The sequence below is a fragment of the Halyomorpha halys genome, unplaced genomic scaffold (assembly GCF_000696795.3).
Source record: "Halyomorpha halys isolate HHAL.00 unplaced genomic scaffold, Hhal_1.1 Scaffold499.1, whole genome shotgun sequence".
Taxonomy (NCBI): Eukaryota; Metazoa; Arthropoda; class Insecta; order Hemiptera; family Pentatomidae; genus Halyomorpha; species Halyomorpha halys.
This window is the reverse complement of record NW_027110524.1, coordinates 825,082-849,869: the sequence shown is the minus strand read 5'-3', so window position 1 is coordinate 849,869 and position 24,788 is coordinate 825,082. Positions and strand designations below refer to the sequence as shown.

At 30.8% G+C, this 24,788-nt stretch overlaps 3 protein-coding genes across 8 annotated transcripts in view; 2 read left to right on the top strand and 1 right to left on the bottom strand.

Moving 5' to 3' along the window:
- Nucleotides 1-3,104, top strand: part of Muted (biogenesis of lysosome-related organelles complex 1 subunit 5) — a 4,107-nt gene extending 1,003 nt beyond the window's left edge. Inside the window, exon 3 of the mRNA XM_067048684.1 lies at nt 2,943-3,104. Coding sequence (XP_066904785.1) covers nt 2,943-3,104 — 162 coding nt within the window. The remainder of the gene's footprint in view (nt 1-2,942) is intronic.
- Nucleotides 1-7,292, top strand: part of LOC106683619 (transmembrane protein 199) — a 10,558-nt gene extending 3,266 nt beyond the window's left edge. For all 4 annotated transcript variants that reach the window (XM_014425195.3, XM_014425193.2, XM_067048697.1 and 1 more), the window contains 3 exons: nt 2,943-3,303; nt 4,348-4,549; nt 6,933-7,292. In XM_014425195.3, the coding sequence (XP_014280681.1) occupies nt 3,127-3,303; nt 4,348-4,549; nt 6,933-7,183 (630 nt within the window). In that variant the 5' untranslated portion in view covers nt 2,943-3,126 and the 3' untranslated portion in view covers nt 7,184-7,292. The remainder of the gene's footprint in view (nt 1-2,942; nt 3,304-4,347; nt 4,550-6,932) is intronic.
- A 2,059-nt stretch (nt 7,293-9,351) lies between these two features.
- Nucleotides 9,352-24,788, bottom strand: part of LOC106683617 (leucine-rich repeat-containing protein 15) — a 181,407-nt gene continuing 165,970 nt past the window's right edge. For 2 of the 3 annotated variants that reach the window (XM_014425190.3, XM_014425191.3), the window contains 2 exons: nt 14,689-14,735; nt 9,352-12,584 (listed from right to left, as the gene is read on the bottom strand). In XM_014425190.3, coding sequence (XP_014280676.1) covers nt 10,486-12,567 — 2,082 coding nt within the window. In that variant the 5' untranslated portion in view covers nt 12,568-12,584; nt 14,689-14,735 and the 3' untranslated portion in view covers nt 9,352-10,485. Of the gene's footprint in view, nt 12,585-14,688; nt 14,736-17,752; nt 17,882-24,788 lie in introns of those variants that run through there. The other variant, XM_014425192.2, reaches the window with a different exon arrangement.

The window sequence follows — 24,788 nt, the reverse complement described above, 5'->3', positions numbered from 1 at the left end:
TATATATGAGTTATGGAAGTTGTCTTCTTCTTGTTGAAGAGATAAAAACTGCCCTCAATGGCTCCTGACAATTGGGATTTAACTTCTTTTTTTTTTGTGGAAACACCATAAATTTGAAATTTATTTATTTTATTTTATTGCATATGTTTATTAATTTGATGATTATAAAATTAGTTGTCCTATCATTATATCCTGACATTCTAGTATTGTAAATAAGGGTAATTCACATATACTGATTTCATGTTATTATCAAATTAAGTAACAGAGATTACCTCATAAGCAACTTTTTGTAAGAATAAAAAGTCTCTTGGATATGTGATGGTTAACGGATATGATAGGTTGGTTTACAGAAATCAAGTATTAATGGGAATAGGCAGGTTTGTATTGGCTACTCATCACTTTTGATAAATATATTTGTTTGATTCAGTTTTTCAGTATTTTATTGCACTTTTATTCTAATCTTCTCATTTTATCATTAGATATCTTATTAACAAGTTTATTTTAAAACTGAGAGTTATTAACCATTTCTCTCTTCTTTGATTTCTTGCTGAAAAGAGTGAAGTAATAAATCATGTAATACTGAATTATAGGATGATATGTATTGCCCCAGGGGAACATTTTATTTTATAATAAGTAATTTGTTTAGATGGCATCTCTACCCTAGTCAACCTGATGAAGGCCTGAAATTCAGGTTAAAACATCGGCACAAATAAATAAGTGTTGTTTATTTTTGTATCTTTGCTTACCGCACCCCCGACCATCTTTTATCAATCTATGGTCAACTCCATTATTTGAAAATCTATGAATCTATTTTCAAAATAATAATAATAATAATAATTGGACATTGTATTAATTGGAGAAATGATTCTGAATTTCATTTTTTTCTTCCTTAGTTGAATCAACCAGTTGCATTGTTCTTCCATTATTGGTGCCCCCAAATTTTACATTTGCCTGAAGTTTTAAACATATGGGTTATTTTATTAACCTTACATGTATATTTAATCTGATTGGAGAAGTTTGTTGGGGGGTGCAGCCAGCAAAGAACAACATAAATAAACAAAACCATATTTATTTATTTTATGCTGATTTTTCTAGCAAATCTTTTGTCTATCCGTAGCCCACTCTGGCGAGCCTTTCTAAAAATCAATCAGTTTTAGGCCTACCTTCTACGCCATAACGTGAGTCTCCTTTCTCGTTCTCATATTTCTTACATTATTCTTTTCCCATTCTCCATATTCTACCTTTTTCCTATTATATATACACATACACATATATATTTATATTTTTAAGTATAGGTATATAAGTTAATACTCACACTGTAATTCAGATATAAGCCACTCACTATTTTTCATTGTCTGTCATATTGTTCAATTTGTAGATTCAATTTATTTATTTTTTTTTTCAGTTTTTTAGACACTACTTGCACATCTTATATTATACATATCTTCTTACCTACATGATATTATATTTCATCTTTCACTGTCAATCTGCTACCATCTAATTCCACGATTATCAATCAATTTAATTTTTTTTTTTACTATTCAATTATCAGTTATCAATTTTTTATCATTTTTGATTCAATTCAATATTTTGTATAATTCCAAATTGTTTTGTATACTATTCCTTTTCAATTTTATGTTTCTCTAAATCTTGTTATCTCTTTTGTTCTATATCCCGGATGAAGACCTGAAACTCAGGTCGAAACGTCGGCACAAAATAAATAAATATATTTTTGTTTATTTATGTTGTTCTTTGCTGACCGCACCCCCCGACAAACTTCTCCAATCATTAATCTACGGTCAATTATCTACACCTCATTATATTTAATCTGTTATTATTATGGTTTTAACACTTTTATATTCCCCAACTTGATGGGGTACAGGATCCTTGACAGGATTGGTGGGTTATCCTTTGGATTAAGGATTATTCAAGCCAGAATGCAGTGATAGTTATTTAGTCTGTGATTATTAACAAAATAAAAACTAATCCTCAGTGGGTGAAATTGAACCTGGATCTGTTTCTGATTAAAGAGTGAAATAATGCTGCTGCAGTAGGCTAGGCCACTGGAACCTTCCATAATTAAATTAGTTAAATTGAATAACCACTAAATGTTTCTTTTCAATGAAAGTTTTTTCTTGTTTTTATAGTCATGTTAAACAAGTACTATTATTTTATATTATACATTTCAAATAACTTGCATATCATTTCCAAGTACTCTAGTTATAGTTGTTAAAGTCATTGATTTTGATTTATTATCTGTCCAACCCATTGATAAGCACCCATACTTGGTCAAGTTCCAAACTGATCGGCCTTACTAGTCTTTTAGCAAAATGGGTAGAAGTTGACATACGAAATGGTATAATAATGTGAATAATCCACCAAAACCTAGCTTTCTTTTTTGGCACAAACATTAAGATAATTACAGCATAAAGCATTTGGATGGGGGTTCAACCAAACATAGTCATTATTTGATTTATGTGGCCAATATTCAAACTAAACAAGGTCTTGTCAGTGAAGGTAAGGCAGATAACGTAAGTAAGTTATGGAAGAATATGAAATTTGGATGAACAAGTTGTAATAAACTAAAAGGAAGTGTTACTATTGAGAGTTGAAAATTGTTGTTATATTACTAAGAAATACATAATTAATTTATTGATCACAAATCTGTTTTGTAATAAGTATCTGTTAAAAGATGAAATTTTGATATAAAGTGCTCCTTTCTATGTCGAATCTTGTGTGCTGGTTTTTAAATGCTATTTTCATAATTAGAATCTATCTGGTTTGGTTTAATTTTTGTGATTAAATCTTGTAGATTTAGACCTCAGTAATTACTGCATTAAAACCTGGATCTTTTTCTTAGAATAGTTAAGATTAAAAAAAATCCCAAGTCCATTTCCCAATATAGTGATCTGAATATAATGACTTATTTTTATCTGTTTCAGGATCCTTTGTTAGCCAGTAAACGTGCTATTCGTAAAGAAAGGTGGGATAAATTTGAAAATGATCTTACTGAACAATATTCCAGAGTAGAGAAAAAATTTGATGATCACGAGAAAGATATAATTTCATTTTATGAAAACTTAGAAAAACAGTTGACTCTTTAAAGATTTTAGAACATTAGTCAAAATGACGGTTGCAAGTGACTCTTTTCAACTAATGATAAAACTTAATAGAGAAATGGCTGAGGCTTTCAAAGAAGCGATGGCAGGCAAAGAAGACATTCCAGAAAGTATCAAAATGTGTTCCATAGAGGGGAACTTAGCCACCGTTGATGATATCACATGGCTTCATTCCAACAAAAAGGTAATGGAATAAAAAAACAAATTTATTCTGGAACAATACAATAATACTGTAGAAATATTGAATCAATATATATATTTTATTGTTTCCAGTTTTAGTTATTTGTGAAAGGTAATACTTAGTAAATGTATATTACTATTGGGTTGAAAACTTACATAAAAAAATAATATAACAGAAAAAATAAGTAAAGCATATATCTTACCTTAGCTATTCCTTGGATATTGGCTATCAAACTAAAACTTCTTAAATGAATCGATGATTTGAGAAATCCTATTAGTCAGAGAGCAAGAATTTCTTGAAAATAGTTCTGACTAAATCTTAATGATTCAAGACAATCCAAAACGACTGATAACTATAATTTGTCTGACTTTAAATTTGTTATGTAACCAATGAAGATTCATTGTGGTATTTAAATTTACTTGATTTATGAGATTTCTCAGATCAATCAACTTTATGGAAATGAGTGAGACAATAATTACCAATAAATATGTAAACAAAAAAAAAAAAAAAATCATAATGTGACTAACTCTGAACGTTGTTTCATTATGTTTTAATCTGAAGAAATTGAATAGACTTTTTTATTTTTCTATGTCATAGGAAATGGACTAATAAGCCATTTTCCCTCTTGCAGCCCATAAGTTTACTTTTGCCTTGAGTTGGTTTGCATCTTATATATTTTTTAAGGGCTGCATGAAGGAAAATGGCTTATTAGTCCATTTCCTGTGACGTAGAAAAAAAAAGTTTTCAATTTCCTCAGATTAAAACTTGATGAAAGAACATATTAGGATTCAGAGTTAGACACATTTTGATTTTTTTTTACATATTTATTTCTAATTATTAGCTCATAGTTTTTTTTTTTTAACTTGCTATTTAAGTTAAAACTGTAGAAATTGCACATCATAGTTGCACCAATATGGGAAATATACAAACTACTAGTTATCTCATGCTGGCCTTTAGTCAATGTGTTAATGAGCTTCTTATTTTTTTAGTGATCTATGAGTTCTTAGTGGTTTAAATGATTTTGAAAATTTGTACTTAATTTTATAGAGTACCCCAGCTTTCCATGAGTTGATATCTGGCTGTGAATTACAATTACCAAAGCCGATTGAAACTCCAAGGAATCCAGAACTTGAAGCTAGAATACAGCGCTTGAAAGCAGAACAGGAAGAAAGGGAATATAGAAGAATGATTAAAAATGTCGAAAGTTCCAAGCGAGCCAGAATACAAGAAGATTCTATTGGTTTTCAGTGTAAGTTGAATTTATTAAAATATTAGCATGCATATTTTATTTTCTACTTCCATACATGTTAACATTTTGGGGTTCATTCTTTCATCCCCATCTTTAGAACTATACATTGCAGTAATTTTTTGCCTTAGCTTGTCATATTTCAGATAGCAAGGCTAGTTGATAGTTCATAACCTTACGGCAAATTTAATTTTAAAAAAACATTCTAGAAAATTGAGGAGGCAAAGAATTAAATATTGGTTTCTTGTGGATTTTTAATTCATGGCTAATTTTTTCATTATTTAAATTATACCAAACAAGTAAAAACAAATGGTAGACTATATCTACTACTCATTCGATTACATCCTCTCACTTAGAAGTATATCTGAAAGTTATATATCTAATAACTGGTTTAAAAGTTATAAATAATAAATAATTTAAGTGATAGGACACTATTTAGAGCAATGATTACAAAAAAAACTGTTCTTAAAGACCCTCTCATCCAATCACTCAACTAGAAAGAACTAAATCCTAAAATTTATTTTCTCTCATAAATAACTTCTGATGCTTGCTGAAACAGAGCTCCATGTTGCAAAAGGTAGAGTGGTTGCTGTTATTTTATTTTTTCTTGTAAATATGGGTATGAATATTTAAAAGATAATGTTAACACATTAAACTTTTGGCAGTAAAAAAAAACTTGAAATTTTAGGACTTATTTGTTTTGTTTTTTCCTCTAACTCGTAAAGAGTATCTCTTTGGAAAAATGTTTTGGTATAATAAATTAAAAAGCATTAAAATTCTGCATTGAATGAGCATTTAGAATTTTAATTTAGTGTGGGAACATCAAGTATGTTCAATGTAGTCAAAATCGACAACGTAATAACGATTATTACCAACTTTAAAAGAAATTCAAATTAGTACCTTATAAACATCTGTATCATGTAAATGGTTGTTCTGAATTAAAAATGGTTTCGATAAAACTTTTTGAGCATCAGACTTTGTGTACAATACAAATACTATACAACCCCTGCTGTGACTCTTACACTCACTTGCAGGCAGTGAATCACATTTTCAACCTCACCTCTTCATTACAAGTTTTAAGCTTCTTCCAGTTGAGGTATAAACTTGGAAATTGGCAGACTTATAGCTTATAGCCTTTAACCAACTAGTAAATTCCGATTATTAATGTTTAATCCCCTAAATAAAAATTCCCAATTTTAAAATCTACAAGATCTAATTTAATATAGGTCCTATCAATTTTTGTTGTTCCTTAATCAGATAGATATACCCTTAATAAAGCTTTAATTTTACATCTTAAACAAAACTTTTATATTTTTCAACAATTTTTAAATTAAAATATAAGAAGATGGTCAGAGTTGCAGTCAAAAAAAGAACAAATAGTTTATAACTATTTTAATGTCCGATGTTTGCAGCCCGTTAACGCCCCACTTTGCAGGGCTGTTCAAAGGGAAAGGTTGAACAGCAATATTTAAATTAGTTTTGACATTTAATAGACACTGACATTCTTCAGACTAGGTTGACTTATCGGAGCAAGAAATATATACAGCTTTGGTGCGATGAGGTTTAGTCATATATCCAATGGGTTACATGGAGATATATTTTTAGATCTTGGAAAAATTTTTGGATTTTTTCCATCTTTTTATTTTAATCTCCTAAATGGTGTTCCCTGACGAAGACTACATTGAACATGAATTAAAGAACAATAAATTTTTCTTTCAATGAGTGAAGTCGTATCATAATTATGGTTGAAATGACCAATCACAATTCGTGTTTCCTAATTTTTCCAAAATGTAATTTCCAAATGCATATTCCTCAGAAACTGCTGTACTAAATTAAAAAAAAATTATGGAATAAAAGTTGTTTATGTTTTATGAATGACTTGAATTTTTATTTACATCAAATTTACATATAGAAATTCCAAAATGTTCAATTTCTCATTATAGACACATAGGGCAGCCAGATTAGGGTTTGTTACATCCAAAACTATTCCAAAATAAGGTTTTCGTCGAACTGAATTAGTTTTAAAATAATAATTATCATAAATATTAAATTTTTTTTTTATCTTTGTCAGATTACCTTCTTAAGATAATTATTTATTTGGGGATTCATTAAGATGAATTATAATTTTAAAAAGAGAGTTGTTATTATGAGCCTATGTTATGTACAGTCAAACTATATAGGCCATCTTCAGAGCTAGAGCTGAAAAGTAAGCTAGCCGCTGTCATTAAAATAGGAATTTTGCTACTAATTTACATGAAGTGTGTTTTTGTTACGTAGTATTTGTATATAATTTGATATTCGCTTCATTGAAATCATAAAAGAAAACTTTCTTTAGAAATGTTGTATTCTTTTATACCTAACTCACTATTATATATATTTTTTCTAGTGAAGCAGATAAATAGACAACTTATAGCAATTCTACAGTTTGTTTTCTCTGTTGCTGCTGGTTTTATGTTTGGATTCCTTGGTGTCGAGTTCATGACTGGTGAACTAGATTTTGGATTCAGATTACTTCTTGGTGTAATTTGTTCTCTCATCATTGCTTTAGCAGAAATTTATTTCCTTGCCAAAAAGCTGGCTGAAGAAGATGAACCGTACGTTCCTCCTCAACCTGTTCGTAAACTCCATCAAGATTAGATGAAAATATGTTAATTAAAATTGTAAATAACTATAATATTAAATAGGTATAAAAGCTTTATTATTAAATGTTTATTTGATTGATCTAATACAGAATGTTATTACTCAATGTTATTGTGTAGTTTTATATAACCTATAAATTCTATTATTTTTATATAATTTGTATAAGAATTGTTTAACTATAACTTATCAGTTGTGGATTGAACATGGGCCGGGAAATCGTCCTGGGACACAGCTAACTTCTATGAACTGGATAGCCTTAGCAAACATGGGCCGGGAAATCGTCCAGGGACACAGCTAACTTCTACAAACTGGATAGCCTTAGCAAACAAAGCTCTTGATCTAGGAACAGTATTAACTTACCAAATATTTAACCCTTCATGGACTGTAGCGATAAAGCTTTTTTTATTTTTATTTTTTTAATTAATTGATAAAAGATGAATATTTGAGATGGCAACTGAAAATTTCAAGATTCTTGTAATTACTCCTGGTGGCCCACTACGCTAGACAACCATTTCACTCGGGTGGTCTTCCAATTTTATTAGACATAAAAAAAACTGAGTGTTCTTGTGGCTACCCCTTTGGTCGCGAAGTGTAACTTGGGCCTAACAATAGTCTGGCGACCAGTCAGATAACTGGTAGAATGGCTTCCACAGGAATACCAGTGGGTGTCCACAGGTCGAGCATTCTTTAGAGCACAAAAATCACTAGACATGGCTCTCTGGATTTCTAATTACGGGATGTTAATGTTACAATAAAATTTTAAAAAAACTTAAACCATATTTACAAAAAAGAAAAAAAGTGTCATTTACAGCAGGTTAATATAAATCTAGGTCGGTAACTAGAGCCTTTTCCCCTCTTTAACATCTCTGTTTTTCAATTCATTTAATCATGCAATAATATAATGAGTCAATAAACTCAATTTTCCTTTTTTTTTTTTTGTCCATTGTTTAAATGCAATGTATCTTTAGTTTCATTTTTTATTTTGTTATTTCTTTAACTCTTGATAATTTAAAATTCAAGATTTCTTGTGAAATGTCCAGAGATGGATAATAAAATTAAAATCATTTTTCACAATTAAAAAAAAATGTGTATATGTGGTCATCAGTCTTGTTTAAGAAAAAAAAAGTTATACGAAACTTAAATTATGTATTTAAGGTAGGTACATACCTCGAATGTTACAGCAACTTGGAATAGGATCCACTTTACAGAAGTCCTACTTCTTATCATCAATTTTACACTTTATCATTATTTTTTCAGACAATGGGACAAACATATGATTAGGAAAGCAAAAGTCTAAAACCAAAGTAAATTTACCTCTTTGATCTAATAAATGTGTATACAGAAATGTTTTCTCCATTCTCAAGAAACTACTGTAATCAAAACTCCAGAAGTTATTCAGATCATTTTTAATTTAATCTAGTTAATGGTTATATATACTTCCACCTCAGATTATTTTTTCATTGATGACAAATACGGAACATTTTAAAGTCAATGTTTATGATTTACAGATATTATAGGGTGTAGCAGTGAAATAAAAGAGTTTAAAAAATATATTAGTTTATTAACAAAGAAATTTTCCATTCAAGGACAGCTATACATTGTATAATAAAACAAAAATTATATATATTTTCTAAACACTATGGTTACTAAATATCCTATATTGAAATTTATGTTTTCTTGGAGTAATACTTAAAAAAAAAAACCAAGATGTTCAAAAATAAATTCCACCATCCATATAATGAACTTTAAACAGTGAAGCTGTGCTGTTTATATATCCAATCGTTCATTCTAAAATAAATGCTATGCTAATGGTGAGAGGTCAATGGCTGTTGCTCCACTGCTACCTTACAGGCATTTAACCCCACCTCAAAATAAGTTGAAGTGTTTAGAAATCAGATTTCATTTGTACATCAAAAATTGCTATCCATGTACTTTATTTATGTACATGCTTATTTTGATTATAAGACAAATATGTGGCGGACTTGTCAGATTATCAAATATAAATCATTAGTTGACAATATTAACTGTCAAATAAGTAAAATTCTTACAGATAAAAACCGTTTTTCTCTCGATTCCATCTTTCTTTGATATCAGCTGTAAGAAAAATACTATTCTCTTGTTGATATTGCAAATTTAATGGAAAAGGTTCAATAAAATAAAATAAAAACAATTAAACAATTTTATTGATTCTTGTAAATTACATTATATAGTACATTCTTAATACAAAGATCTTTCTTGATTAATTACTGTGGGAAATGAAATTAAAAAAAAAAGATGAGCACAAACTGTGTATTTACATTACAAAATGAACCATTTGAAGGGAATAAAAACTAATTAATAACAATAGAAAACTAAAATAGCTTATATACAACCAGTTTTAATATGTTAGAGGACAACAATCGATTATGCAATGATTTATACAAATATAATTTATATGTGAAACCACTTGAAATTGATCTCTTTTTAGTAAAAATAAATAAAATAAGAAAATGTCACTAAGAAACTCAGGCAATATATAGCAACAACAAAAACCATGAATTTTCTTATTTTAAAACATCTATATATGTATATATATATTTTTTTTATTTTATTTTAATTTTCTAACTCCAACTAACTGAACCGTTAAAACATTTCAATTTATCAATTGGTTTTTTAATAGTAATATTTCAGCACCCACATACTAGGGAAGCATTTAAGTTTTGTATTCTTGTCTAAAAACAGAAATTACCAAGAATATATGTTAGAAAAACTAATAAAAATACAATTGGTTGTTCAACATTTTATATAATCAAAAAGTAATATGTTCATTTTGAAATATATTCCATTTTTGTTAATCTTCCACTAAATGAATCGGTAAACAATTCATAATATAAAACAATGTCTAAAATATATAATCTAGTCTTGATAATTTTTCATATCAAGTTTCTGTTTTGAAATTCTTCAGATTAAAATGCAGGAATAACAAGTATTTATAAGAATAAAAAAAAAAAAAACCTTTTTCTTTCCATATTTAGCAATCAAAATATGAATAATGTATTATAAAAATACTAATAACTCACCTATACAAAATACAGACATTAGCATACAAATTGGTGTATGTCAATTCATAAGGTTGCTTATTCTTCTGAAATGATAACGGGCTAAATCAAATTTTTTCAGTCCATAAATTATGGCAGAATATAATGGTCCGAAATCTTAGAAAACCTTCTCATTACTGGTAACAAGTGTTTTAACAGTTAAAAATCTACTGACTTAGTTAATTTAAGTACAAAAATATATAAATTTTGTTATATATCTTTTCAAACATTATCATTTTTTCCCATGGCATTTCCTATAATGCTGGCAACAATACTGATTTTCTTCTCATTATGAATTGGTACAGGGATCGAACATTCTTCATAAAGTTTCTGATACTGTTGGCGGCCTCCTCTCCTCACCTGGAAATGACCATCTAAGGCGGATGACACTATTTTGTAATTTTTCCTTGATCTGTATATTGTGAGACCAACGAGATTGATCAAAGCGAAAAGTAATAAGAACAAGGATACCCAAACAATCAACATGGGCCCGAATGGTGTTGCTTCTTCTATTATAGGCACCTCAAAGTCGCTAGGATCTGATTCTAATGTACCTAGATCTGGTATATGTATTACATTGGGGCTGAACACTAAACTATTATTTTCCTTATAATTGGAAGAATCCAATGGGCAAACTATTTTTAGTATGTCATCCCACTGGACATTATTTTCAATCAAATCGAGATTGGCAGGACTTTCTGTTGTGCCCTTGTTTGGCATTACTCTCTTGATAATTAACCACTGCATGACATGGCTAAAGTCGGGTGTGCATTCGATTGGATTGTTAGATATATCTAATTTCTTTAGTTTTATCATACTGACAAAGTAATGTTTGTGAAGTTTCGTCAACTTGTTTCCTGATAAGTTGAGATAAGTAAGTCTGCTTAAAATGTTATGATTTCTCATGGTGAATGACTCACTTATGTTGCTAAGTGAAGTGAGGCGGCAATAACTTAGGTCTAACCACTGCAATTTTGGAGTTGGCAGGAAGAGGACAGCTGGTAAATGCTTGAAAAAGTTTCGGGCTAGATTTAGTTTAGTGAGTTCCTTATTAGCCAAGAAGAGCTTGCTATGAAGGACATGCAGCAAGTTGCTTGAGAGATCCAGAACAGTTAGGTAATGAAGATTAATGAAAGTCCTTGGGTCGATGTGTACTAACGAATTTCCACTTACATTCACAGTGGCAAGGTTGTTCATTCCCTTAAAAGTCTCATTACCAATGCTCGTTAGGCCACAGTAAGATAAATCATAGGTATAAAGCAGAGGAAACTCTCCTTTGAATCCAGGCATGTATTTGATTTCAGAATTTCCTCTGAATGATAGAGTCTCTAACTTCTTATTGAATTCGAATAGTAATTCGCTAAGAGGTCCTCTCAGTTTATTGTATGAGAGATCCAAATTCTTCAGTCCAGGAACACTCATAAATGTATCCATATCAATGTTCATTATAGAGTTTTGACTAAGGTTGAGCGAAGTTAATTCTGGAAATCCTTCAAGTGTAGATGCAGAAAGTAATTCAAATCTGCAATGGCTTACATCAAGCTCATTCAGTCCTGGTATTTCAATACCTTCTAGGGTGACCAGAGGGTTACCACGCAAATTGAGTGTACTCAGATCATCGATGTCAGCAAATGTATCTCTGTCGATGTGTTTAATCTTATTAAATGACAGATTGATTTCTTCCAAGTTGATTAAGGAAGAAAACATATCATCTTTCAGTTCAGTTAGTTCATTATAACTCAGATCGAGATATTCAAGACTTGCCAGATTTGTAAGAGTCTGGATTTCATCTACAGACTTGATTTTACAATTAGATAAGGTCAGTTCAATTAGGGAAGTTGATATCAGAAACTGTCTTAGATCATTTGGCACATTGGCATCATACATAACTAGTGGGTTACCATCTAGGTTCAGGCGCTTGACATTAAGTGATTCAAAAGTATGTGGGTCTAACTTTTCAATCTTGTTGTTTGAGAGATCTACATCTTCTAAATATGTGAGGCCTTGGAAGGCATGGTGGTTGATGTTCCTAAGCGATCCATTTGAGATGCGGAGAGTAACCAATTGACTTAATCCCAAATTCACAAAAAGCCTAGCTGGCAGTCGCTCTTCTGGATAATGGTCTACAGTGAGGTGGACTATATCCAAAGGAAATTTCTGGGTTCCGGGATCGAGGATACTGCATTTAGCTTTTCCACCAGTAAAGCTGGATTGGGTACATGTGCAGTGGTGTGGGCACTCCTCAAAGGAGAAAACCACTGCCACCATTAAGGCAAGCACTTGAAAAACTTGCCAAGACCCCATTTAGTTGAATGAGTATTCTGAAACAGAAAAAAAAAAAAATCAGTTGTATAATCTGAGATCTTAGATAATGCTATAATATTCCTATTAATGCTCTTAAAAAAAAAAAATTCATTACAGCTAAAAGTGTAATTGCAGTACCTAACAGCCATTTGTAAGCAGCTACCAATTGATGAGAAATATGAATCAGTTAATATTATTATCGATAAAATATTTTTAGAACAAGGTGAAATAAAATAAATTATCAAGTGACTGATCGAATATTTGTCTGTAAAAAATTGGGTAATAAAAATAATGAAGGCCTAACGAACCCGAAGGTTCGATGCTGATACCACCAATCGCTTTCTACACACATCCTTCTAGTGCTGCCCCTCCAAACCCAATTAAATAAGTTTAAATGCAATCCTACCATATACGTTTCGGTTTACCCCTCGGACGTTTACCTGTCGGTGCAGTATTTCTTAACATTTTAGGGATCCGCTCGTTACTAAAAAAATTGAGTAATTGCTTTATACTTCCAAATAGTGGAACCAACCCAATGAGATATATTGAAATATAAATGTAGGAAAATTTAGCTTTTCCGACTGCTTTGGTTCAACCACGCCCTTGTTATTTCTGTGTAATCTTTTCCGTTAAAAGATAAGAATGGTTTCTAAGATCATACAGTAAACATTAATTTCAATCAAGAGCCTAACAAACATTGCTTATCAATAGAGTTATTCCAAAAAAAACCATTCATATCTGAGTATCAAATATTTCAACTCAAAATACATCCGCTATACTTCGCGCCATTACAAAATTCCATAAACCAGCAGTTAGTTAAGAACGAAAATCTTAAAATATACTTCGTAATCTATCACTCGAGAAAGGTACAATGGTATAAAGTTTCGCACCTCTTTGCCAAATTTTTATTTGTAAGTTGCATTTGTACAGTGTGGATCCGTTCAATAATCGGTACGACCTGATCCCCATTTTTCACGACCATCCTGGGTACATGAAGGAAGAATACTGGAGATATTAAGCAGCCAGGAAAATTGAAGTAAAAAAAAGTGGTGCTTATGGGCTAGATGGGCGTGTAACGGAAGGAGTAGGACCAATACAATGGCTGCCTTCAGTTTTGGTTTACGTTATAATTGTTCATTTTTAATATTCTAACCCTGCCGTAAATTTCTTTATTGAAACAGAAATTTCTTAAGGACGGCTAAATGGATTTGCATAGTAGATGAAATAATATTAGCTGCATTTTGTACACTATTCATGTTTGCGATTAAATGGACGATTTGACAGATGACTAAATAAGTGGAGGGAAATTGCTATTTTCGTCAACATTCGCAACCTGGGCAAAGTGGGCGTGATTAACTACCCTCTTTTTGGCTTCACATTCTTTTTTGAACGATGGTAATGTATGCTACTCCTCAAGCTAAGTATAATATTTGTCTTAATTTCAGTAAGTAATAATTAGTAATGTCAACTGATTATATATCCTGAAACACCAACATCATAGCCGTAATAAAATATGAATTGATGTAATCCAATAAACTCTTTGGTTATTATACATTTCTTCCAATATACTACTTGTTTCCTACTTCTTCATAAAAGGTCGTTTTTTGAAAGGAAATAAATTATAAGGTTTTGCCATATGAAACTGGAAATGCTTATTATATAATTAATTAGGTATATGAGAATTAGCTCATGCTTAAAAATTCTAGTTTCTCTATGATTATTAATGTACCAATTAATAAACCTTAAATATATTTATTTTAATTATTAGTGTTCATAAGGTTTTTTTCCTTCAAAACCGCCATTTCAAGTGATTACTGATTCTATAAAAGAGTCAAAGTTATTATTGAGTACTGAGAGGTATCCGCTTTTGAGAAGTTTTAAAATACGATAAAATCAAGGTACTTTTCGAACCCTTAAAGATACCAGATTTTAAGAAAAAAAAAATAGTGATGAGTAAAACTTTCATTTCCCTGATTTATCGCAGACATGAACATTATAATTTAACTAGAGACGTTTGCTTGATGGGCAAAGATCATAACTGGAATCATATTAATATTTGGCATATAATTGAACAATCCACTTTTCAAAAACCTTACTAATTACATTAGAGTAATGACTTACATAATAAATGAAAAGAATGTCTCTCTTCTTCCAAGTATCACTAGAACCTGAAACAGAAAATACAAGTTAGGAACTATTTCCATTTCTATTTATCTTAACGCCATAATTTCCACAAATATATTTTTTTATTTCATAAAAATACTATTACAATGGCAATACGCTTTTAATCAGAGAAGAAAATATTAATTTTTTGTTCACTTTAATTTGACTCTTCTTAGAGAACTTCTTAATAATGAAAGAGGAAAGTATTGAGTATGACAGGTGAAGCCAGTGGAGTATCAACAAAGCTCTTCCCTGGACCTCAAACCTAGCTGTTGGAGGGAAATTATAACTGGCGACAATTAGATATGCTTTGAGTCAAAGCAACTGAATGGAATGCCACCAGAACCGCCACACTTAGCGACATCAGGAACTTATGATACTTCAAGTATACCTTCAGCCGAACAGCGAAGTCATCCAGCTAGCTCGCAACTCATGGCACAAATCGGCGCTCCTGATGTCCTCTACTTATTACCTTAGGGATATTCATGATCTTTGGTTTTAACATGTTAAACCATGGTATGGAAAAAATTATGTTAAATGGAGAAATATTTCCTTCTTTTACCATGTTAAAACGATATAAGATATAACATAGTTGAGAGTCTATTACTAGGTCTGCTAAATGGAGAATAACGTCATGCGACAGAGCAGCTGAGCTCGTCAAAATTTTGTTTGTTGTGTTAGGTTACTTGCTCTTAGTTTGTGTATTACTATTGTTTTGGATGTTTTTAAATCTAATAAAGCAATGGATGACAATGATAATAATGTAATGACAGTTGTTAATTAGCACTTCTTGATTATCTTCCTCACAAGTTAGAAGATCAATAAGGCACTCAGTTACCAAAGTTTCACACAACTTCCACTTTTCCTTCAATTTAGACATTTCGTAACAAATTATTTTAATCAAAACTTAGAAATAAACAATGACATGAAGGTTTGGAAGGAAAGGTTATAAAACAAGTTGCTCGAAAAATCCGCTAGGATCTCTTATGCATTTACCATTTAACAGGACTGTAAAAACGGCTGCTCACAATCCTATACTTAAAACATTTTACATTTAACACAATATAATGAATACCCCTCTTATTAGAACTAGTCTAGCAATAACACTTGAGGAAATTCTTAATAGAAGTTCGTGGAGCCATTCAATGCCCACATCTGAACTCCAATATTTGCCAGGGAGATGGCTAACCACAAAACTTATAAACCTAAGTATGCATCAGCCCATCCCCGCTCCAATAATCTACTCGCGTAAATCAATCAAGACATGATTAATTTAGACGTTCTTCTACCTTATAATGCCCAAAGGCAAACAAAGGTTACACTAAAGCCAGCTGTACATATGGCACACCTCACCATATGTGCACATATGAAACAAATTTAAATTTTAGGAGGGTAAGAAAAAAAAAATGCATCAGCCAGAATGGTCCCTCCCCATTTTATGTTAGCCCCCTGGATATCAACCCATTAAATGTATAAACCGCCTTCAGCGGACAATGTTTTTCCACATCTTATAATGCTAAAAGGCAAACTAAGATAAATTGTAATTTTGTTCATATATCTTAGATTAAGCGAAATGTATATAATTGTAATTGTTTTAAATTTAAATAAATAGGAGGTAGGAAAAAAAAAAACCTAAGTATGAACCCCTGGCTTTCGAGCCACCTCTCTAAACCTTGCTGCAGCGGTCAATGTATTCCACATTTTAAAATGCCTTCCGGCAAGAGAAGATAAAATGTAAATACGTGTATATACAATTAGTTTATAAGTAAATTGTATATATGTATGTGTCTGTAAAATAAATAAATCAGGAGGTTAGAAAAAAAGTATGAACATCCGCCTGACGAACACACCTCTTTAGGAGGCAGTAGGTAACAATATACAGTGGATCATATTATTCTTACTCTATTTTCGGAAATGTACATCCTATGCCCTCGAGGATTTACGGCGAGTACCCGCAAAACGTCATTCATTCTGTCAATTCATCCCCAAGTCGGCAAACCCTATCTATTAATTGAACATGCACTGTCGAGACCTTCTGATGTAGAGTAGCTCACATCGTCGATTAGAGTCAGAACTAATTAATCATACATGGTTACCTCGACAGGACCACAGTTTCTCCAAGCCAGGAATTCTTGGTTGGATTTGTTCAAATAAAATTCATTTCTTATGAAATTATCTTTTATTATTACTCTAGTTTGAGTGGGGTATGGGAGTCATATAAAAAGTGCTTGATAGAAGTTAGGTAGAGGGAGGTATATTATATCTACTGAGTCGAGAAGTCTCAAGTATCTCTTCAATTCCTCGATAATAGTCATAATATTCTTTTAAAAACATTATTCCTCACAACACAGGATTGTCACATTTATTAAAAATGACAATTTGAAAAACACATGCAAAGTTTATTCCCAAGAAAAAATCGACTATATTTCCTCGAGTTCCTAAAACTAAAAAATATACATACATATACTTGAGAAATCAATCAATCACAATATGATTATAAATTTTTTTTTAGTTATAAATACAAATTGACTAATATTTTCTTCCAATCATGCTTTAACTCTTTTAAACCGTTAATAACAGGAATAGGATATTCTACAAAAAAATATAAACATAAGCGAACCAAACATATATTACTGTTAAAAATCCATCAATAAATGATTATATTTGATTCCAATACTGTTTTAGGTTTTCTTTTCTTTTAGTTTGTTTTTACGAAAATGTAAAAATATAGTTTTAATGTAATAGATAGCAAGAAAAATGTATTGTATAAGGATGTACCCGGAAGAAATGTAGTGAGAATTGTACATAATTATATTCATGAAATAAAAAACTTTTTTTTTTATATTATATAAAAAAGAAAAAGTTTGACAACTTTTTATTTTAAAGTTTGTTTCTAAACAATAAATAAAGAAGAGAGTAATTAATAAAGAAAGTAAATTAGCAATGAGTAAACAAAGTATCGAACCGATCCGATTAATATTAAATTACAATTTAAAGTTTAATTATAAATATATTATCTTACTTTATTGTCTTGCTAGGGAGATGCTCGAGAAGAAAAACCAACACTAAATACTTCGAAGTATTTAGTATCAGCGGTGCTCTTTCATCATTAAAGATATCCAAAGTAAGAGGTTTTACGCTTGTTCATTCCATTTAATAGGTGCTGTCTCTTTTATCAATGTGAGTGTTTAAGGTGGGGGGAGAAACAAATTTACCAGCACGATAACAAGTTTACCACTAGCAGTTACTTTCTGGTGCTGTTGTGGGATGTCCGCGACGATTTAAAAAAATCTCACAATAAATGGCTAGTGATAAATTGATTTGTGACGAAAATTCATTAGTGAATAAGTGGAATCGAGCATTTGGTAAATATGAATCATTTCAACTGATGAGCAGGAATAGGGACTGTTGGGAAACGTCAGTAGCCTCATTAGAGGAGATAGCATCTCTTTGTCCGTTTGCTGTGCAACAATGCAGCCCTTGCATAGCCGATTGCAGCCGATAACGACATGGTGCCGCGTCGAAACTATTTGGGACGGTGACATTGCTGTTTGGCAACAATGGGATGGCCTTCTCATCGAAGGTGGAATCTGTGTAGGTCTCCTAATAGTTTAACTTGCTCACACAAACGATGTTTCTCGGAAGTTCCTTAAACAAGGAAAGTATACTTTAATTTATTTTAACAATGTAACAAGACTTGGGTTCACGGATTGGACGAGGAAAGAGAGGAGTGGGATGAAAACCATGAACTGTGCAGAGAACTCAGATCAATTTTTTTTTATACTTTCAAATGTGGCAATGTTAGTTCAAAAGTAGATAACACTCAAAGAAAAGAAGAAAATTATTCAATGTATTTTTCAGAAGAGAAAATAATGGATTGCACTGTACCTGAAACGCAGCCATACATGAGCAGTACAAGATCCACTGTTCAATTTTTTTTTTTTTAACAACATCCGAATATAGCATGAGTGCAAACAACTCCATGGGGTTCAAATCGGAATTACTAATGTCGAACAATAGAGGATTATTCCTCAAAGTATTTCTAGTACAGAAAAGACTGGTTTACATAAAACCAGGTCACCAAATTTTACTTCATGGAAATAGTAGTACCCAATATTCATAACCGAACTGCACGGTACTGAAGGATGCTCAAACAGAAACGTGCAATAGACACCACACACAGAGTACTAAATCGCACAGAGTAACAGCTGCCTTGTTCTCAAAAATGATTGTGTCTGGATGTTCTTGAGACGAAAAAGATATACTTTAATTTCTTGTAAAAATTACAAATTAATAAATTTGTAAAAAAAAAGACACTAAAGAAATTTGGTAAATACAACCGACAATACAAAGAGCTTAGATCCCATCAAGATCATTTTTCACAGCATTGGAATTCAGCAAGATTATTTCAAACAGTCCAGGACATGCTCCGGAGAAGAGTGACCACTGTAATACAAAGAGGAAACTTGTGTATTTCCTCTAAGAGTTTTCTTTTTTTATTGAACTAATATTTTTTAAACATTTAAAATTATTTAATACTATCGAATATGGGTTTTCTTCTATTCTTAACGTGAAATCGAAAACGTAAACACTTTTAAATCCAAGTAGAGTATTAGTAGAAAACGAGAGAAGGGAAAAAACACTTTATTAAAAATGTTGTGTAGCCCGATTTAATTGAGTTGCCTCAAAAACAGCATAATTAACATTAGTAAAGAATTTTTTTTTTATCTTGTTGGGTAAATCTTATTCAAGAAAACCCTAAAAAATCTTGCGTTCATCTTCCCATTTCATATTTTCTATCAAAATTATATTACCATAAAATTAATATTAAAATTCCTATAAAATTATGCCGTGTAGATTTGATTCGAACAATTCCTATTTCCCCCCAGTCAATTGAGCATTTGGTTATGAATAACGATTTCCAACCATCTAAAGAGGTTTGCCTTAATAATTATTTTATGAACTCATTGGGATTAAGTTGGAGTAAATTAGCACTACTGTGAGAAGTGTTGAATAAAAGTTAATAGGACTCTGCCTTGTTTATTCAGAGCCAACTCAATTATACGCAGATCAAGATAGCCCTCCTCGCAATCTCAATTCCTGTCCTGTTTCTTTTGTCTTGTTCCCGGATTTCTTAGGAATGAGTAAAGAACGAAGAAGAATGTCAGACAAAGAGAATGAAATGAAGATTCTAGAGAACAAGAGATGCTACAATAGCTCCACTACTGCTAGGTATCATAAATTATTGAAGCAACAAGAGTCACATGTAATATAGATACTGATGCTGATAACAACAGGCGTAACTTCTATGGTATGGTGATAAAATAAAAATTATTTTAATATTTAACATTCCAACGGTAGTATTGTACTTCTATAATACTCATTATAGACGTATCTATGTCTCATTTTTGGATTTTTTTTTTTCGGCTTGGCAAAATATTACTCCTTTTAATAATTATTAAATTATTTCATAGTTTATATTTGAAATGAAATTGCCTTTTATTTATGCATTAAATTAAAATCATACAATATAAACATTTTAGAAGATAGAAACAATATATAGTTTATATTTATCCAATCGAAAATTCGGCATCTAAGCCATGACAGACAACTTAGATGAAGATAAAACCTGGCTAATATTAAACGCCATTTAATTATATTGATGGAAAGAGTTTAATTAAATTCATTACAGAAATCTTAAAGAAAATTATATAAAGTGGGATTACCAGTGAATCGATTTTCTAGGAATATTCCAGGCTTATTCCTATTTCAAACACGTATTTTCAGTTGCATACAAATTTTTTTTTGAGTTCTGCTGTTCAAAAGAATACACCCATGCACTCACTCACAATTCGTCTTGCGAAACTTAGTTATTTGGACTTAAGGGAACCTAAAAAGTTTATAATGAGGTGTAGATAGTTGACCGTAGATTTCTGATTGGAGGAGATGGTTGGGGGTCCCTTTATCCCACTTTATCTCTTTTGTTCTATAGCCCCGATGAAGACCTGAAACTCAGGTCGAAGCGTCGGCATAAATAAATATTTTTTTTGTATTTGTTGTTTCTTTACTGACCGTACCCGACCATCTTCTCCAATCTAAACGTTTATATCTGTTGAAAACTAGGATTAGGATTTTTTCCACGATTTCTGTACTTCTTCTAACTACATCTTTCATATATCGATGGGTAAAAAAACAAAACAAAGAAAGTCAATTTTGAACACCGACTTCTGGACAAGATTTAACTGAAAATTTAAGAAGGCGCCATTGTTAGCAGAGGACGGTGAAGGACGTTTGTAGAATTTAAAAAATTCAAATATTTTTAAGAACAATCTTTCAGAGATATCATTAGCACTTTGACTAAATCTCAGTGGTTTTATTAGGATTTATAAGATTTAGAATTTTCATGGTTGGCTTTCCAAAACATTAAGTACTCGGAGAGCGGAATAAAAAGTACCTTACGCGCTAAAAATTATACCTACATATCTTAGGGGCAATGATGCTGAGAACGGTGTAAAGAAAAAAATATTTTATCGACCAATGAAACCAGTTTGATCTATCCTATCTCTAAGGGTCAATGGCTCATTGAAAATCCAGAGTAAAAATATCAGTCCATTATTTTCCTATTTTGTAAAATGTTTTGATATGGCTGCTTCGCTTTGACAGTGGCACTACTTACAATAAAAAAGTTTTATATTTATTTTATTTTGTCTATTACTAATTAAAAATATAGTAACATAAATTGAGATTACACTTCTCTGCTAGGGTCTGCCTACAAACAGTCCCAAAAATACCCTACTTGCCACAAGGTAATCGCTGTCTATGTAATATCGTATTAATAGTCTATACCATGGAATACAACCAATATAAAATTTAAAAAAAAATACTTATTTTTATTTGGATCAATATCAAAGCAAATCAGCGATATATCTGCTAAAACGTAATTCTAATGTAAGCAGATACAGGAATTGAATTAATTATCATGTGTGAAATGATAATGACAGAATAAATTTATGAGTCACCCGTAAACATTAGCTCCTAAGGAAATTCCCAGTTGGATAAATCTGAAGAGTTTCCGCCTCAGTTTCCTCGTATTGTAATCGACATGGGAAGTTCTGAAAAGATATTCAAATAAATATGATTGAAACAGTCAGTCAGTTATCATAAATCTAATAATATCTCATCAAAAGAAACTAGATTTTTTAGCTAATTAATAACTTGCTTGCATGAATTTTTTTAAACACCTGACCAAAAATCTTAACAAATTTTATTTAGAACAGACCCAGTAGCGATTTACTGTTGCTAGATTTCACGACGAATATCAATTAATACATTTAAAATTAAATATATATTACTATTTTTATTGATTTGGTTAATTAAATTGAACCCACATATGCAATAAGAACTTTTTTAAAAAAAAACTTTATTTAATTGATAGATATTACAATCTGCCACACAGTTGTGGGCAATAGGTAATAATGATGAATGATCACATTCATACTAAAATAAAATAAAATAAGAACGAAAATAAATGAAAGAAATAAATAAATAATAATAAAAAAGTACATAAAAATAAAAAAATCTCTCTTAAAATATATACAAATAGAAGGATAAAGAAAATAAACATAATCAAACTATGTGTATGAAAAAAACTAAAACCAAAATAAAATAATAATAAAAATAATATAATCTCTAGTCACATTTACACTCCTATATACAATATTTACACAATTGACCAGAGGATCCCTGATCCCCCTCCATCCCCCATGTGTGAGGGGTAGAGCAGAGCTCAAAAGATCCCAGCGCATCCCTCTCGCCGCATCACTATTAATAAGAAACTAAACAGATTTATTTTATCATGTTTTCTAAACTTATTCGATTATTTTTTTCCATTTACTGAGGGTTACTGATTCTGATAAATTTTGTTATTTGATTCTAAAAATATTCCATTTGATCTTTAATATTGTTGTTTTCTGTATATTCTTAAACCTGCGTTATTATAGTCCTCTAGTAAAGGATATTAATAAAATTATTTTTAGGAAAAATAGGATAACATTGAATTAATCGTTTATCATATCTATTAATAAAAATAAACAAGAGTATAGAATAAAAATAGGAGGTAATAATATATATAATAAAAATCAATAAATAAAATTTCTGTCTTTTACTATATATTTTACTAAAATTACTAACCGGTTTCCGTAAAACTGCTAAACAGAAATTATTTCAGGTCTCATTACTAATATTGGTAGAGTAAGGATCTACTTAAGTAAATAACTATCTTTTATGTGAGCATTAAGAATGTTAGGGAGTGAACAGTTTTTATTTTAAATAAAAGTAAACAAAATTCAAAGATAATCCTACATACTCAATTCAACAACTTTTTTTAATAATTACGAATGAAAGTTCAATACTTTTCAAAAAATGAAAGAATAATGATACAATGATATTGTTTTTTTCAGGGAATTTAATTACCATTCAAATAATAGCTACATTAAAACAAATTGAAGTCAAGCGCCAATAATGTTCAATGTAAATGTTTATAACTTTTATTACATACCATAAATCGGGGATTTAACCGGAATTATATTTCCGGAAGCAGTTCCTTCAATTCAGCATTGCTTAGCCTTCTAAATTATCCCGTTAATTCACCCTTTTTCGGTCGGAATATTTTAGGCCATGCTTCGCATCCATAAAGAAAAGTGGGAAGCATGGGAAGGTTTAGTAAAATCTAACTTTTAAATGTTTGAAGGAAAGCGCGAGCTAAGCAATTTCGAGATTGAAAAAAATATATCCCTTTTATTTCCTCATCAACTTCGTTTTTTTCTAGTTACTGTAGAAACTAAATACATGAAATTATTAACCTGTTCAAACGTATTTCCTCCTATATCTACATAACCGAAATTACTCCCGTTTCTACTACTAACCATATATTTTGTTTTGTCGGTATTTATTTCGACACCTAGTTCGTTACAAGGGTTTATCACTGTAGTTGTATATAGTTTTATAGTTTCCTTGTCCTCACCCAATAATATCAAATCATCAGCATACCACCTTAAGTTAAACCCATGTCGATGTAAGTCACAGATGTAATAACGTGTAATAATTCTAGTTCTAAAGTAAATTAGACAGGTGATATAGAATCGCTTTGTTTTAAACCCGTTGGAACCTAGAACTTATCAGAATAATGATTACCGATTCGTACCTTATTATACGTAAAGGTAACCTGGGATCTCCTGGTAGGGGAGCTGCTTCAGGGCATAGGGTAAGTTGAGAATTACTTTATATATATATATATATACATTCTGCTTATATCAAAGCAGAAAAAATTTAAATGCTCGCTCTGTGGTTCACCATGCATTACAAGGCCGATTTGATTCGCGACAGAACTCAAATGCATGTCGTCCTCGAGAAACATTTAAATTTTTCAAATTTTCTATGAATATGAACTTTTATAAATTTAATTGTTTTCCAATTATTTCTGTTATTAAATTATTCCTATGTTGTTACATAACCCTCAAAGTATTTAGGGGATTTTATTAATAAAAATTAAAAAAAAAAATCATGCATCTAAGGGTTAATTATTCGAATCTTAGGATTTATTCTTAAAGTTGGGGCTAGAAGGTGTGAACCCAAGCCCTTCAACGACCTTATTTCAGTTTCTATTTTTTTAAGGTGTTAATATTGGCGGAAAATATCGTTATGGACTACCTAGACATCAAACATCATCACCTCCTTCATAATTGGTTCAGTGAATATTTAATTTTTTTTTTTGTTTTTTTAAATTGTTTTTTAACTTATTTATTTATTTTTAACTTTTTTTATCAATTTTTAACTTATTAATATGTTATTAACTTTATATCTACTATTGCTATTTTATATTATTTCTACTCCAAATGACCCTTCCTCCTAATTCCTTTCATCCCTCAGAAATAATGAACATCGTCTACCAATTATCTTCTAAAAAAGCTCCTGGCCACGATCTTATCACAGCACACATTCTGAAACAGCTCCCTCGTAAAGCCATTCTATTCCTTACCTATATCTATAATGCTACACTC